General features: G+C 35.3%; 1 protein-coding gene across 24 annotated transcripts in view; it reads left to right on the forward strand.

Moving 5' to 3' along the window:
* LOC144246068 (uncharacterized) overlaps positions 1 to 15,835 on the forward strand; it is a 198,336-nt gene that overhangs the window by 149,906 nt on the left and 32,595 nt on the right. For all 24 annotated transcript variants that reach the window (XR_014953691.1, XR_014953689.1, XR_014953688.1 and 21 more), the window contains one exon: positions 8,240 to 8,320. Coding sequence is in view for 9 of the 24 variants with exons in the window: in XM_085574908.1 (XP_085431034.1) it covers positions 8,240 to 8,320 (81 nt within the window). In the remaining 15 variants the exon portion in view is untranslated. The remainder of the gene's footprint in view (positions 1 to 8,239; positions 8,321 to 15,835) is intronic.

Raw genomic sequence — 15,835 nt, forward strand, 5'->3', positions numbered from 1 at the left:
TTCAGATAATTTCTGTGTGCATAAAGGGAAGTCTTAATTACTGTATTAAACTGCTAAAAGCACTACAATAATCTTCAAAACTGAGGAAGCGGAAATATTATTTACAGATTAAAGAGTTTTAGATTTTTGTCATGCCATGAACATTTTGAGATTTTGGCTCAAAAATTATAGGAGTCATCTTGCTACTACATAAAATAGTTCTAGTAGTATTAACTACATTTCTCTTTTATTTGAACCTTGTCTTACAACACAGTGCCAAACAATGTCTTCATGGAAGGTAGGAACACATTTCTCTCCCATATGGTTTACTTCCATAGGTTAGCATCAAAGTTGAATACTACTGTAAGCTAAAAAAAGTGTTTTTTTTTTTTTTTTTTTTTTAGAAAAAAAAAAAAATTAAATGTCATTTAAAACTTCAGTTAAAATTATGAATAATTTAGGTATTGGAAAATATGTGCTTATTGGTCTCATCTTTTTCTGACTACATCTGGATCTAATAGTGAACACTTAGATAGTTTTCCACTTGAAGCGATGACTACAGTTCCTCTCCTAGCATTTACAAAACAAGTTTGCTTTCAGACTTCACACATAGCAAATGTAGAAAAGGAAAGTCTAATCTGGTAGAAAATAATTAAGATGCATCTGAAACATACAATTTTGTGTCCAAAAGTTGTGGTTCAGTCCTCAAGCTTTGTCACACATTTGTCCAGTTACAGATACTTCAAGTTTCATTATTTTAAAGATTCTGGAGAGGTTTAGTGTCCTTTTATATGTTTGAGAAAAGAGAATGCATTATTTAAAATGCATTCAGTACTAGTTCCTGTCAGTCTGCACCACAAGGGGCTAAATTAATTTTATAAGCCTGAGAATATTATGATGGATATTTGTAAGCACTTTTGCTGTCTGACAGTGAGCCTGGCATAGTTTGAGGTAGAAACCTACTAATACCTTTTTTTTGTGTGAGATTTTGTAAGGATTTATAGACATCATAGTCTCCACTAAATTCACACTAAGTCACACATCCACTAAGTCTTGAGGCTAGACTATAACCCATGGGGAACAGAACAGAATTCTTATTGTAGATCACATGAACTCCAGTAGAACTGAAAACATTCAAGGGCACCTGCATTGGTTTATATCATATTAATATTTTATAGCTTTGTTTCATCCCTGGAAACAGGCCTGACTATCAATGTTTCAGGTAGAAAATCTAAAATTTCCTAATTTTAGGATACTGTAACTTAAAAGAGGAAGAACATGAAGAAGTATTAGTGATTTATAAAACAACATCCTTGGAGATATTAAAATCTTGACTGTATAAAATCCTGAGCAACTTGATCTGTGCTGGTTCTCTGTTGAATTAGGGGTTGAACCAGATGACTTCTAGAAGTTTCTTCCCAATTAAAAGTATTTTGGTTTTCTGTACATTGGAGAAGCCGGTTGCAGGTGATAAAATCTAAAATAATGGCATCAAATTCATTTCTGGCAGAAGTTGGTTATGCTGTCTGGGGCTTTTCCATCCATCACTGCATCACCTGCATGAAACCAGAACAACTTCTGTATGGTTTTAAAGCCTGAGGGAGACATCTGGGGTCACCTAATCTGATAGATTCCCTCCACCTACTTTTTTCTGGTGCACAAGTTGTCCCCAGCATTATCAAGGTCTATTCAAACTTGTGTTGATGTCTTTCTAGCACCTGGTTAGAACGGAATAGAATCTTTTCAGAACTGAATGTTGAAATCTCATCCTACCTGAAATATCACTGGCTGCTCATACATATCTCCCTCCATCCTGCATCTGTATCAATAAGTTTGATATTGAGTTTCTGTAGACTGTAGCTCTTATGTGACCACCCACAAAGAATGGTTTCTTGTTTGGCCAGCATGATTGGAAAGGTGGTTGAATGCCATGCAGGACTGAGAGGCATCACAACTTTGCTGGTGACTGAAGTCTGTATCATATAGCAGGACAATTTGCATGGAAGCAGAAGATCTGATGGGTCACCACAAGACCTGTCTTGCTCAGGGGACTTTTTTTTTTTTCTTCTGTAGTTGAAGTGTAATATTTAAAATTTAGACTTAATTTTATTTTCCTGTTCAGGACTCAGTGTACTCTGTGTTTCCCTTAAGAACAGCTAATTGCAAGCCTAAGCTTAGCTAAATTATATATATACATATCATTTTCAAACTTAAACTCATCATAATTAAAGTTTTGGTTGGGAAGATATTATGTTTTTGATTCAACTTAAACATTGTCTTTTGTTTTAAATTTAAAACTGTTTAAAACTGTTTAAAACTGGCATTCACACCTTGAAAATCAGCTTGCAAACTAAGGGTGTCCAGAAGTTTACTGAGTTTATGGAAATATTCATAGATAATCAAAAGACAAGGATAAGAATAAAAAAACTTAACTCACTTCTAATGTTTTCAGCAACTCCTCCTGCTTGAAAACCTAGCATGGGAGAAATAGCAGCTAGGCTGTTATTTGGGAAGGCTAGAATGCTGTCCTGTTATAGGTGGGCTCTTCATACTTCTGAAGTTATAGTGTTTTTATTTAAAACCTGAATTGGATTTCTAGGCATGTATGGTACACGCCAATTTAAAATTATTGAAGTTCTTCATAGTGTTAAGAGTGCTTCAGTTTGAAAGAGTGAGGCTTTCCTGCAAATGCCAAGTAAATTGCTCTGCAAGTCCAGAATCTTTGATCACCTCTGAATTGAAGTGCTTATGAAAGATGTTGCCGTGTTCTAATAATTTTACAGCTCTCTCTGATTCATATGCCTAGAACCCCAATCATTTCCAAATTGAAGAGCTCTCATTATTTTGAAGTCCTATGTGCAGTATAAAATGATTTAAGATTATTCTGCAGCTTTTCGTTTTTATTTTGTAAAAATGAAACTTTTTTCTTCTTTCTTTTTTAAAGACCAGCTCTTTCTGCTGCAAGCTGGGAGACATTATGAGCTAATTCTAACATTTCATGTTTAAAATGGAAATTGAACCAAATTCTCTCCCAATAGCAGTGATGATGGCTGAGAGAAAAAGAAGGAAAAAAAAAATCCCTGCCTGAAAAGCCGAGAAAATACAAAGTAAGAGGCTGTCAGTGATCCTTACTGGGAAAAGTGTGAAGAACAAGAAACATATTGTCACTGTTCAGATGCGGTCAAGGTGAAGTGGGGAGACTGAATGAAAGTTACAACAATGTGACAAAAGAGAGACACAGATCCATTTAGTCTTAGAAGGAAGAGAGCAGGAGGCACAGAAGGCTAGTTCACGTGTTGCTTCTAAGCTGATTTTTGCTGTCATTTTATCATACAATTTCAGAGGGAAATGATGTATGCCCTTTTGTATCTCCTGACTTTGTCTTTTAAGAGTAACACTTCGTTTCTTTCTCACTAGAGACCTTGTTCCTTTTTAGCATGTGGCAGTAATACATTGTTTATAAGTCACATAGCTTTCTAAAGAAAAGTCTCATCACTATTTCTTGGTAGCAGTAGAGATTTTTCATTTGTTTGTTTATTTTTTCTTTCCCCCAAGCACATTCACCGGATGGTCTTTGTTCACAGTGACTCATTATTGAAGAACAAACAAGGGCAAAAAAGAAATGTTGTGGGGGAGGAAGCACAATAACCTACTAGGGATCCCTATGACTGCACCCTACCTTGCTACAAGTTGCACACAAAAATCACCCTGCTTCCCATCTGGAAACCCTCATCTGCTCACCTTCTGGTCCTGCTATGGGAGCTAGAATGGGAGGTCTCCAAAAGAAAGGGGAGAAAATGAATTTAAAAGCATTCTGATCTAAACAGAGAAGTGGAGAAGCATTATGCTGACATATCAAAAGAGCAAGGGATTAGGGAACCTACCTGCCATTGCAGATACTTCAGCAGTAAAGTGTGTGGAGGCAGGATGAAAAACTGGCAGATGAGAGCAGAGAGTTTTTAAGAGTTTCACAATTATGTTGCTAAGGAGGTAGCCTATAAACATCTGGAAAATCTGGAGATTTTCAAAACAGATGTTGAAACAGAAGAAGAGATATGTTCCATCACAGAATCAGTATTTCCAATCATTTGAGAGAAAAAAATTTGCAATCTTTGTGCATCATACCTTCCACTGGAAAAAAAAGTCCACAATTTTTGTTGCTATCCTTGTTAAAAGCTTTGAGGCACCTCAGGAGATGGCTACAGCTGCTGTGGGTTTGGGTTCCAGTTGATAACCCTCTGCTCCAGAGGTATTTAATGGCACTTGTCAGCCTTTTCTGCTGCACCTCTTTTCCATACAGAGCATTTATGTCTGTGTGGTGAAGAGTTTATAAAACCTCAGAAGGCACAGTGGATTTGCAGTGTGAGGGACAGGAAGATGAGCTCCCTTCAGACACCTATCCTTTTGAAGGAGGAGTTTCCAGCAGAGGGAAAGTGTGATTTCCTAGCATTCTGAAGTCAATATCATTAGTTAATGCCTATCTTACCTGTGTGGAAATCAAGTCTAGAAAAGCTGTGGTTATTTAGGACATTGTGCTCGCCAGTATTTCAAGTGAAACATTCATCTTAAATATATTTATAAATAAAACTTACTTACAAAGCTAAAAATGTAATTTGGAAATCTGTTAAGAATAATCAGGCTCGAAAACTCCTCCTGGACTTTTTGTGGCAGGTTCCTGAACCTATAGGGAAAGAGATTTGTTTCTTTGCTGCTGTACCAGGAAACATTTAGTAAAACTGGTATTTCCCTTGTTCCTCTCTATTTAAGGTTCCCCATTTTTTATTTTTTGCAGTTTTCTTTCTTGATCCACACCCCTCATATAGCTAGTGTTTTTAATTCCCTTTTTCTTAGCTTTTTCCTGAACTCATGTTACTTTTCACTTTCCCATTCCCAGTATTTTTACTGGTATTCCATTTCTTTTGAATCCTTTCCCTCTTTTCTGAGAGACTCCCTACTGAAATTCCTACACAAACTCCTGTCATTCTTCTTGCAGTGGCTCACTTCTGGCTGAAATCTAGAGCTGTTACAGAAGTTCCTGCATACACAAGAAAAGTTACAGGGTTTATCTACCTTTATATGTTGTTCAAATATAGGGTCATTGCATTTGAGCTTTCTGATTACCTGAGATTTTGGTGAACAATCTCTCTGTCTACTAAGCAATGCTCAAACTACAGGGTATATAAATAGTATTAATGTAATTTTCATATTTGCATAATCAGTAGTCTCATTCAGCCATTAGGATTTCAGTAATAATATCCAAACAAACATAATTTCCCAAATTATAGAAAACTCAGTCAGAAATTATGTTTTATTGTATGTAGTAGTCTGTTGGAGGATATAAAATACTTAAAAGAATAAACATTATTTTTGTTAAATTGAGGATTACCAAGTTTCAATTTACATGGGTACAAAAAAGAGTAAAAAATAATTTTTTTTTTTTTTCTAAGAGTATTTCTTACTGTTATACAGCTTGGTGCTACATAACACCAAAAGTTTAATTAATATTTTTGGTTGATTTTTAAGGTAATATGTATTGATTTCCTTCTATCATATTCTGGATTTTGAGATCTATGTTTCAAAAGGTGAGTTAATAGGTAAATTGGTCCATTAGAGGCATCAGTGCATTAGGACAAATACAAACTGGTGCATTTGGTCCTTCAGCTCCCAGGAATCTGTGAAAGACAAGTGCACCAGACCATGTTGTTTTGGGCTGGGTCCTCCAACCAGCAGTCCTTCAGCTTCAAAAGCAAACGAGACACCAAGCATCATTAATCACCGTTGTGTTGAGTACTCAGAGACAGAAATGTGCTGTTTCCAGATACTAAACCCCACTGCAAACCCCATTATAGGTGTTACATGTTAGCCAGAGAGGAACTCTTAATCCTGGTTTGCTGTCTATAGCTGTTACAGATATTATTTAAAGAAGTCTTCCTACGGTATCTATAAATAAAAAAATTACCATTTAGCTTTGCCATATTTTAAAGGAATGTAAACATGTTAAAGTAAAGGTTTGTGTGCTGTTGGTAATGCACATGACTGCTTGCTGTGTTATGTACAGGATGATCCATGTGCCACCCATACTGAGCTGGTTACTGCACATGCTGGCTGAGTTTACTGGTGGCTCTAATACACTTCTGTAACGAGGCACTTCTTGTAACATCAAAGCAGGGGAGACATTAGCTCTTTTCCCCTATAGCCTCTGACCTGAAAGCTTTGCTTTTTATCTCTGTATAAAAGTAAAATATTCTTTTCAAAGAAGCCTGGCTAGAATGTGGATATTTTCTCCACTGTAGAATAAGAGCCTGTGAAAGTAATCTACAATTTTTCATCTTTTTTCAGAGTATTGTTTCTTTTTGGACTTCATGCCTCTTTTAGAGTTAAAACTCTCGCTTTCAAGTAATAGTGACTGGGAAGTGCTCTCAAAATCCTGAGGTACTTCTGTTTTCTGTAACCCTGTCAGCCTGAAGAAAGGTGATGGAACATTTCTATTTTTGAAAGAGCGATATGTTGTGTAAGAGAAATAAAATAAAGTTTAAAAAATAGTTCATACTCAAAACAGTTGGTAAGATACAAATCCAATTAATTGCACACAGGGTTTGCAAGGGAGCCAACATTTGGCAAGTCAAAACTATATTTTATCTTGCAGATATTTCCACTGATTTCTTTTTTAAATTAAAAATCATATAGCAAGTAATTTTCTCAAGTGTATTTAGACTTTTAAATGGATTGGATCATCTTATCTTCTGACCTTTATGTATCAGGGTTTTTTTGTGTAATCTAGATTGTCTTGTTTCAGTTCAACATTTAGGATTCTTGACCTTTTGGCTCTTAGATTCTTAACTTGAGCTGTCTTAGGGAGGAGTTGGACTTCAGAAACAGCTAAATATACAATGCCAAACATTTTTTTTGGTGTGTGACCCACACAATTACTTTTGAGTGTCAGATCCCTTGTTCAGAGGCAATCACAAGGAAAGGAGTGCTGACTTAAACAAACCTAGGTGCAGTAAACAGAAAAAGGAAGACCAAGCATAAATGAACTATCATTTCACAAATTTATTGGTATTTTTCTGCTTATAAAGATGTTTCAATCCTAATTTTTAAATTATCTTCCAAATAATTTCCTAAACTCATGAGCACTGATTGTATTACAGGTACTGTAGAGTGCCATACTAGCATGATCTGGACTCCCAAGATTTCAAATATAATCTGAAACTTCTTTTTCTACTTGTGTTTATTGCAATGGCTTTTTCTTAGAATCCAAATTGGAAGACAGAAGAATCATCTCAGTTCTTTTCCATAGTTCCTGTTTTCTGAGATGGCATTAAACATTATTCAGTCTATGACACTTAACTCACAGTGATGTTAAGTCAGTGATTAATTCAATGAAAACTCATTGATTTTTGGATGCTTTAGGTGGGTCTTCTTATAAATATGCATAGTTCCTTGAGGTGGGTGTTTTAAAATTTAGCCTGAGCTTCATTGCTTTTCCACATACTTCCTAAAAATTGCTTAGCCAGAGGTAGGGTGGCACAGTCCAATTCTGTTGTAATGGCTAATTGAAAAAAAAAAAAAAAACTTCTCAATTTTCTCTGTAAGACTTCATATGAATAAATAAATTTCAATATTTCTTTACTGGAAAAAAGATGGATCACTTGTTTGGGTTTTTAATAAAGGTACATAATTTCATTATACTCACAGAAGTGCAGACCAGCATATACTTTTAAGCATAAATACTTTTATTTACAAAATAAGAGAGAAAAGCATTAGTGTAAGCTTTGAAAAATGTCTTATTACTTTTTTTGTTTAAATATATTGTTTTTCTTCTTTGGTGTTTGATTGTAGCAGAGAACAGTTTTTCTTGCAGTGTTAATTTTCTTAAGAGGAATGACATATGTGTTCTTAAGTTATACATATTTTATCATGTGCTAGACATAGGAATCGTGTCCCTAAAATACTTTCCAGGAATTTTGTAAGCAAAAAATGTAAGAAGGAAAAGAAGAGAACAGAGTTTATGGGTTGTTTGGTTTTGGTTTGTTTTTTTTTTTTTTTTTTTTTTTTTTTTTTTTTTCCCAGACTGTAATAATTAATAATTCAGAAAAATCAAAGTGCTTTCAAAATGTAAATATAAGTAAATTATGTATTAAACTTGTATCACTAGTTAGAATAATCTGAAACCATCTGCCAAAAATTAATATCTTTGCTTGCATTCAACTAATATGCCAACTTATGGTTACTTGCATTTTACTCCTGTTTGCTACAGGTGAAGTGGGTGAATATCAGACAGCTCATTATAGAGACATGCATGCTGCATCCCCAAAGTAGGATGACAGAACAAGTCATGGTATGTATTGTAATTTCAGTTCTACAATGCATCTTCAAACTGTCTGAGGTAAAATGCTTACTAAGCACTGCACTGGGGCTGTCAGATTTCTTCATGGGGTGGTAATTAAATTGAGGCAGCTCTACCATTTATTTTGTGGAACTAAGCCAGAATTATCTGTATCCTAAAAATATGCTGCTGTAGACTGCTGGTTGTAGAAGGAGCACAGTTTTTTGCATATAAATTATCTTTTATGGAAAATGTCCTATTTCTCCCTGTTTTTCCTCACCTCCATAGGCTGTGGGGGAGGAGAGCTGTTTTGTCACTGGGCTTGTTTAAGTCTGAGGGAAACTGGTCACGATACCATCAGAGATGGTATCTTGCTTAAAACTGCAGACATTTGGGCTGGATTAAATTTGTGACTAATAGGGATAAAGGATTGATGGTTGTTGTGGCCAAGGGTGGCATTGATGTTTCCTGCCTAATTTACAGTGTTCTTAGCCCTGGTATAATGAGCCCAGTTGGCCATGGCTGGCCACTGCCACAAAAATAAAGCTGAGTGAATGTGAGGATGCAATGTGATAAATGAATAGGAAGTTTCTTCTGGTCATTTCTGGAGACCAGCTTCATTACTAAAACACATGGGAGCTGCTGTGCTGGGTCAGACCAAAGGTTCTGGTAGCTCAGTCATGTGTCTCTGCCAGCACTCTGGCATTCTGCTCTGAAAATCAGAGCTATTCCAAAGTGACCTTGGCTTAGAAATAGTGCTCAAGATGTAGTGTCTTCTCAATACTGTTGCTCATGTTCTTCCTGAGAGAAGGCAGTGAGAATTGCAGATAACTTTAATGATATACCCACACAATGGACTTGCAGAGCAGCATGATTATGTTCTTGTGTTCTTATCTGCTTGCTTTCTAGTGAATCTGACCTTTCTCAAAATGGTTGTTACCTAAAAACTATAGTGAGATAGGCAGCACAATTGTAACTAATTGAATATCAAAAGTATATGCAACTCATATAACTTCAAATTCAATTCCAAATGTAATTTTTAGGATTTTAAAGGGTGAGGCTGATGTGCAAAGGAAACTTTAAGTTTCCTATTATGTGCAAATGAGTTTATTTTATAATTCAACATCCTTTATAAATTTGTTTGGATTGAGTTCAGTTGATTTAGTCAGACAGTGAGACCAAAAACTGGGGAGGAAATAGCATACAGATGCAAAACAGTTTTCAAGTGTACAGTGGGGAAGAACTGTTAATGGATTATCTGAAATATCCTGCAAAAGCTATAGTTTTGTTTTTTTTTTTTTTTTTTTTTTTTTTTTTTTTTTTGTTTTGTTTTGTTTTTTTTTTTAAGAAATGGTGGTGAATATGAATGCATGGTCAGAAATGTTGAAACCCACTGTTTACTTTAAAAAATGTGTCAAAATGGTTGTCCTTTTCCAAACTGAAAAAAAATAAATATATGGAAGCACTTAAATCAGTGTCCAATAAATAACTACATTAAACAGAAACATATTACATAGGAAAGAAGTTGAAAAGGGTAGGCTTTATTCATGGTATCCCAACTGCTCAGGGTCTACCTATAGTTGGAAGAAAGAAAAAGGTATGGATTCCTACGGGGGAATTCAGAATAGGAATCTGAACTAACTTGGCTCTCACTTTGAAGCACAATTTGTCATCAAAGGATATTGTGACAAGAGACAGTGCAACTGTTTCATTAAGAACATTTCTTATACCATTCTCTGATTATGAAAAAAGCTTTTTGTTATTGAAAGCTGCGATTTGCCATTTAAAAAATATATGTATGAATCTGGCTCAAATATCTTCTACATCACAAATATTACTTTTTAAAGATATAATTTTCCTTATTAATTAATATCTTCTCCACAATTATTGAATTTTGAAGCACATTATCTCCTTGGATGTTTGTATTTTCTTTTACCTTTGGTAAACTATATATATACATAGATACATACATACATACATATATATATATGTATATGTACATATGTGTCCACATGCTTTGATTTTACTGCTGTTTTTTTCTGGTTCCCTTGTCATATTTGCTTCATTCTGTTTGATCTATTATATTTAATGAACAACAGTTTTCACTTAGAATAATTTTTATGCTTTTTTGAATTTTAAATAGCATATTGTGCTGGTATTAGTGATGTTACACTAAGTCCCTCATCCTGCAAAGACTGATTCATGTTTCTCACTTTGCACAATCTGAACAGTCCCACTGGAGTTCACACAAGAGCATAAAGCTCCTAATTGCCTTTAGCAGACTCATTTCCAGTATCACAAAGCCCCATTTTAGGGACTGTTGCTTAGATCTGAAAATGCACATTTCACTGGAAACTATTGTAAAATATGTCCTTAGCTGGAACCTGTAGAACAGAATTTTAATCTGGAGTAAATTAAGCCTATATCTTGATGGATACATCTTGACCAGCAGCATTTTATGACTATCTGACAATCTTTTGCACTCTTGAAACACAGAAATAACTTTGTTTTTGTACTAATGTTTTCACAGTCGCAGTTCATAGCACAAAGCAAGAGGCAGTAAAAGTAGTGCATTTGATTTTGTCCCCCCACTCTTCTACTTGGAGTAAAGTAGCTAGAATAATAGGCAATAATTAGCTTTCAGACAAATTGTGTATGAAATTTTAGTCTGTAGATTTATTGCGCCTATGTCAGCCTGAAGATTAAAGGCTTCTTAACTACATAGTGTTGCAACAGCTGAGCAAGCTGTGAAGGAGCCAGTGGGGTTTGCTGTATAATAACTGGTCTGTTGATCACTGGAAGAGACTGGATTTCTGTGTCCAATCCAGACAAACAGAAGTCTACCTTCTTGTTTCTTTCTGTTTCAGTAGATCACCATATAACATCAGGGATTTCAATGTAGCTGACACAATTTCTGCAGTGCTGGAAACATAATATTCATTGACATGGTAGATGCACAGGCCCCAGTAAAGTTAATGTTTAGCCATCCCTGGTTTTGGCAGCATGCTGCAGCTTACTAATTAATTTGGTTGCTCTTTGTGCTTCTTTTGTTACCACTGTGAATATAATCAATGTATATCAGGTGTTCTACGGTCAGGAAGGCAGCTGTGAAAATGTACTTTGAAGTTATATTGAGATTATCCTTCAAGTTTTGTTATTAGCACAAAAATAGCAAAAATATTATTAGCAAAAATATTCAAATGCATTTTTAAATAGAGATCTTATAAACAGTGAACTGTATTCTCTACCATTGGAGGTATCCTAAACAGACCCAAGCAAAAGTAAAGCAGTGTCAGATTATTTTGCTTTTTTGACCTGGGACAGCCAAAACTTTGTTCAGCTGTACCAGACTGCCATCTTGGCTTTCCATCATGAAGCATCCGGGATGCCAATCTTCAATTACCCTTTGTCACTGTTGCCTTGTGTTGCTTACTTCTTCTGGCAAACCTATAATTTGCATCTGATTTGAAATAATGAATTTCTGTTTCTAACCAGCCTGTGAGTTTTGCTAACTGTTTTTTCTTTGCTTAGAAATAAAATTAGGTCAATTCCAGTTTGCTTCATACAACATGTGAATGAGTTAGATAGTGTAGACATTACTGAAGACTGATCATCTTGAGACCTCAACATGCCCTCAGATTGCATAAAGGAGGGTTCCTAGCAAAGTTTGCTTTCTCAGTTAGTATGAAAGAGTATTTTTTGATATATAAGTTTGACTTTTTTTCTGTATTTCTTAAAGGCATCTTCTCTAGGATACTGAGGGAGGAAGAGGAGAACAAACAGAATTATAGTTTGTGTCCTTTTTTTTGTGACTAGAATGTTGGAAAGAATCAAAGATTCAATGGGTACAATGGGTACAATCTCCTTGAAAATGTCGTCCTCCCACATTAATTTTCAAAATATTGATAACTTGGTTAATGTTTCAAAGATCCAGCTTTAACAAATAATGTCAATGCAAGTGACAGTGATAGGAGCTCCGTGGTTAAACAGGCTTGGAGAAATGTTTTGATGAGTAAGGGACATACAATGATGGGTGTCATGGCAGGTAATCCTTTATGTATATCACAAATTTGACTTCAGTGAAACAGAAGTCCATACTTTTGTATGTTTTAAATCAATGAGGCAGAAAGGAATAGTCTGTGGTACACCCAAGATTTAATGTACTCTCTGAATCTCTGCTGATGTGAGGTCGTGTGATCCATTTGGTGTTTCTGTGCCCCTTATGCTATTTGCCCAGTAAGGCTGATCTAGAAAGGGGATTAGAAATACTCTAGGCACCACTGCATTTTAAAATTTCTTTAAATGAAATCAGAGGGTGTTTTTTCCTAATAGTTACTTTCCAGGCAGAAATCAATTAGTCTAATAGCACTACTCTTCTCCAAAATGGAATTGTACTAGACTGGTTTGATGTCTTATAATTGCACACTGTATGGTTCTTTGACTCTTATCTCTCCCTCAGTCTGTGAATTTGAAACCATCAGGAAGATGTCACATTGGTATGAGTATTCTTCAGTGATAAGAACAGTAATTGTTGTAGGGAGACTTCTTAATCTTGGGTCACTCAAATCCCTTTTAAAGACAGCAGGTGCTCTCCAGAACAAGCATTAACAAGAAGAGATTATGAGGTAACCTGTTGTTCTTTATATCTCAGCATCTCTTGACAAAGCTTACCATCAGGCACTGTGTTCAGAAGCCAGTCAGTACAGGAAAAAAAATCAAACATGACTCAGGAAGGAACTAACGTTTTCAGTACTAAAGAGTGGATTCATTTTAAAGGGTGAATACCGAGAACTGTTACAGGGAAATTTATATTTAGATGAGATAATTATATGAGTAAATTATAAAAGCAAGAAATAAATTGGCAGGGACTAAAAGAATAGAGCTGCAGATAACCATGGTATAATGCAACCAGAAAAAACATTCTACTTCCTCAGAAATCAAAATCTGAAACTGCATCTTGCCATCTTTGCAGTGTGTTGAAATTCCTTGTACACTGTGCCCCTCATCTTCTTCCCAGCTGTGGCAAACACGGTGAAAGCAAGTCAGCCATTCTATTGTCAGACTCTGGCACTGCCAGCAGTATGGCTTCATGCAGACGTGCTGCTGCTGTGGGCTGCTTACCATCGACAGGGTGAATTCTTGAAACTGAACATGCTCAGGGTCTAACAGCTCTTCCAAGTATGATCACAGTGGAGCAGAACTGACTGTTATTTTCAGCTCTCTAAGTTTATGAACTTCTGGATACAAATCCAACTAAATTATGTTCAAATAAAACCTTGTTTTTTAATTCTGTCCATTTCCATCAAGATTATGACACAAAATTAGCTGTGTAAAGCAGGTCTATGGCAATCTTTGGGAGGTCAGGAATTAAGCATAGGATAAATCATTGCATAGATGATAAAACAACTTTCAAAACCAGTTCAAGGAAACTTTTTAAAAAGGTATTTAGATTCAAATGTGTAGTTAGCACTTTCTAAGAACACACATCTCAGGGAGTGTTAGGGACTTAACCCTTCTTCACTCTACTTTGAAAAAAAAAATCAGCTAGGCACCTATCTCATCCTCTAAGTTCCTCAAATACTTTTAAAAAAATCTGGCCTTTGATAACTCAAATCCCCTTGACTTTCTGTAAGGCTTTTCATCCTGAATTCTAGATCCTCATAGGTTTTGAGTGCCTAACTCTCTTAAATTAAAATGTGAGTTAAAGGCCCAGGTACTTTTGAAAAGCTGAACCTTGGTTGGTGCTCAAGTCACTTCTGGAAGAGAATGTTAGACTGCTAATTCCCTCAGGTGATTGAGAAATATTTTCCTGTCACCTCTGAGAAAATATTCTAGAGGAACTTACTTTCTTAATCACTTACTTTGCCCCAAACTTTGTATAACAACTTTGTTTAATATTTATTATGGAGAATTTTTTTTCCCCCAAAAAGAATGATAAAACTCTTTTATAAAATGAAAAATTATGACAAAAGTATATATTTATGCTTTCAAGAGGCAAATGTGTTTTTTAATGGAATTTAAATAAATGGAATTTTTATGATGAAAAAAGCAACAGTAAAAGTAGTGATTATATTCTTCATAGTTCATTTGCTTCCCTTGCCCTGAAGATCTTGTACAGAAGTAAAATGAGATCCCTGGTGAAGCCTACAATGTCATTGACTCTGAAGAAGGACTCAGAGACCCATTGGTGTTTAATGACCCTTACTAGCCTCCACGAAAGAAACTGGTATGATCCACTAAAGGAGACATATGGTTCTCTGGAATTATAAAGAAACACTGTTTTCTTCATGGGTAAACATTGTAGTCATGCATTTCCTAAACACTGCCTGGTTTTAGATGACTGCTTTTAAAATGGCCATCCAAATTTGGTGAGGAATTGCATTCTTTTTTCATTAGTACTTGACCAACAGCAATGGTATTTTTTCAATACTGCAATCATGCAATTTTAATGCTCTTATCATTCTGCACTATCACATCAGACTGAACAAAACACAACAGATAAGACAGCTGAACTACACAATAAAGAGCAAATGAAGACCTTTATAGGGCATGGACACATCTTATAATACAATCATGTGGTGATACCCCAGAGTTATAGGTAATTGTTGGAATATTAGGGTATTTTTGTATTCATTTCTTAATGAAATTGAAGTATATACTGCAGTTAGACATGGAAGGGAAGGGAAGGGAAGGGAAGGGAAGGGAAGGGAAGGGAAGGGCAAGAAGAAAGGAGAGATCAGGGTGAGACCAAATATTTAAAGGCAAAATAAAATAAAAATTGATTTGACAATGAAATAAACAGTAGTGGAGATTTAGATAGGATAATATAGTAAACAAAAAGGAAATATTTTACTGCAGTCATATCACAGAATGAACAGGGTCAGAACCTGTTGCATGAGTAAAGTCTGGTTGCAGGCCACAGTAAAGTGCTAAATATATCTAAAAAGTCTCACTAGATACTCCAGTGTAGACAAATTTTGATCAGTAATGTTGTACTTTGTGATTCTCTCTCAACACAACATTGACATCTTTCACTGGTGCTAGGGATGCTGTACCTATGGTAAAACAAGTGCAGTTATCTTAGTTTCAATTTCTCTGAAGGATTTCTAAACTTGAACCATCCAGGAGAAAACATATTAAGCTATTGGATTTTTTTTCTTGATCAGTCTTTTCAGTGACTATCTTTTCACAGCTATGTGGAAAAACAATATGATTGATTCTGCTGGTTTATAATTTTTTTCCTCCTTTAGTATACTTCTCCATGCTCTTTACAAGAAATGGCATTGAATCTGGCTATCTGGCTTTTTTTAATTTTATTTTGTGAAATGTGCCAATGTATGTAAACTAAGATTCCTCTTGAAAATCAATTCAGCAGTCTTAAGTAATGCACTTGTCATATGGGAATATTAATATGAAAGAAAAATGACATGGATATATAAGAAATTGAACTAACTGCCTGTTTAGAGATATCAAAAAGCACAGTGATGAATACTCTGAAATATTTGTTGCAAGATCCTACCATTCTAC

The sequence above is a fragment of the Lonchura striata genome, chromosome 3 (genome assembly GCF_050655825.1).
Source record: "Lonchura striata isolate lonStrDom1 chromosome 3, ASM5065582v1, whole genome shotgun sequence".
Taxonomy (NCBI): domain Eukaryota; kingdom Metazoa; phylum Chordata; class Aves; order Passeriformes; family Estrildidae; genus Lonchura; species Lonchura striata.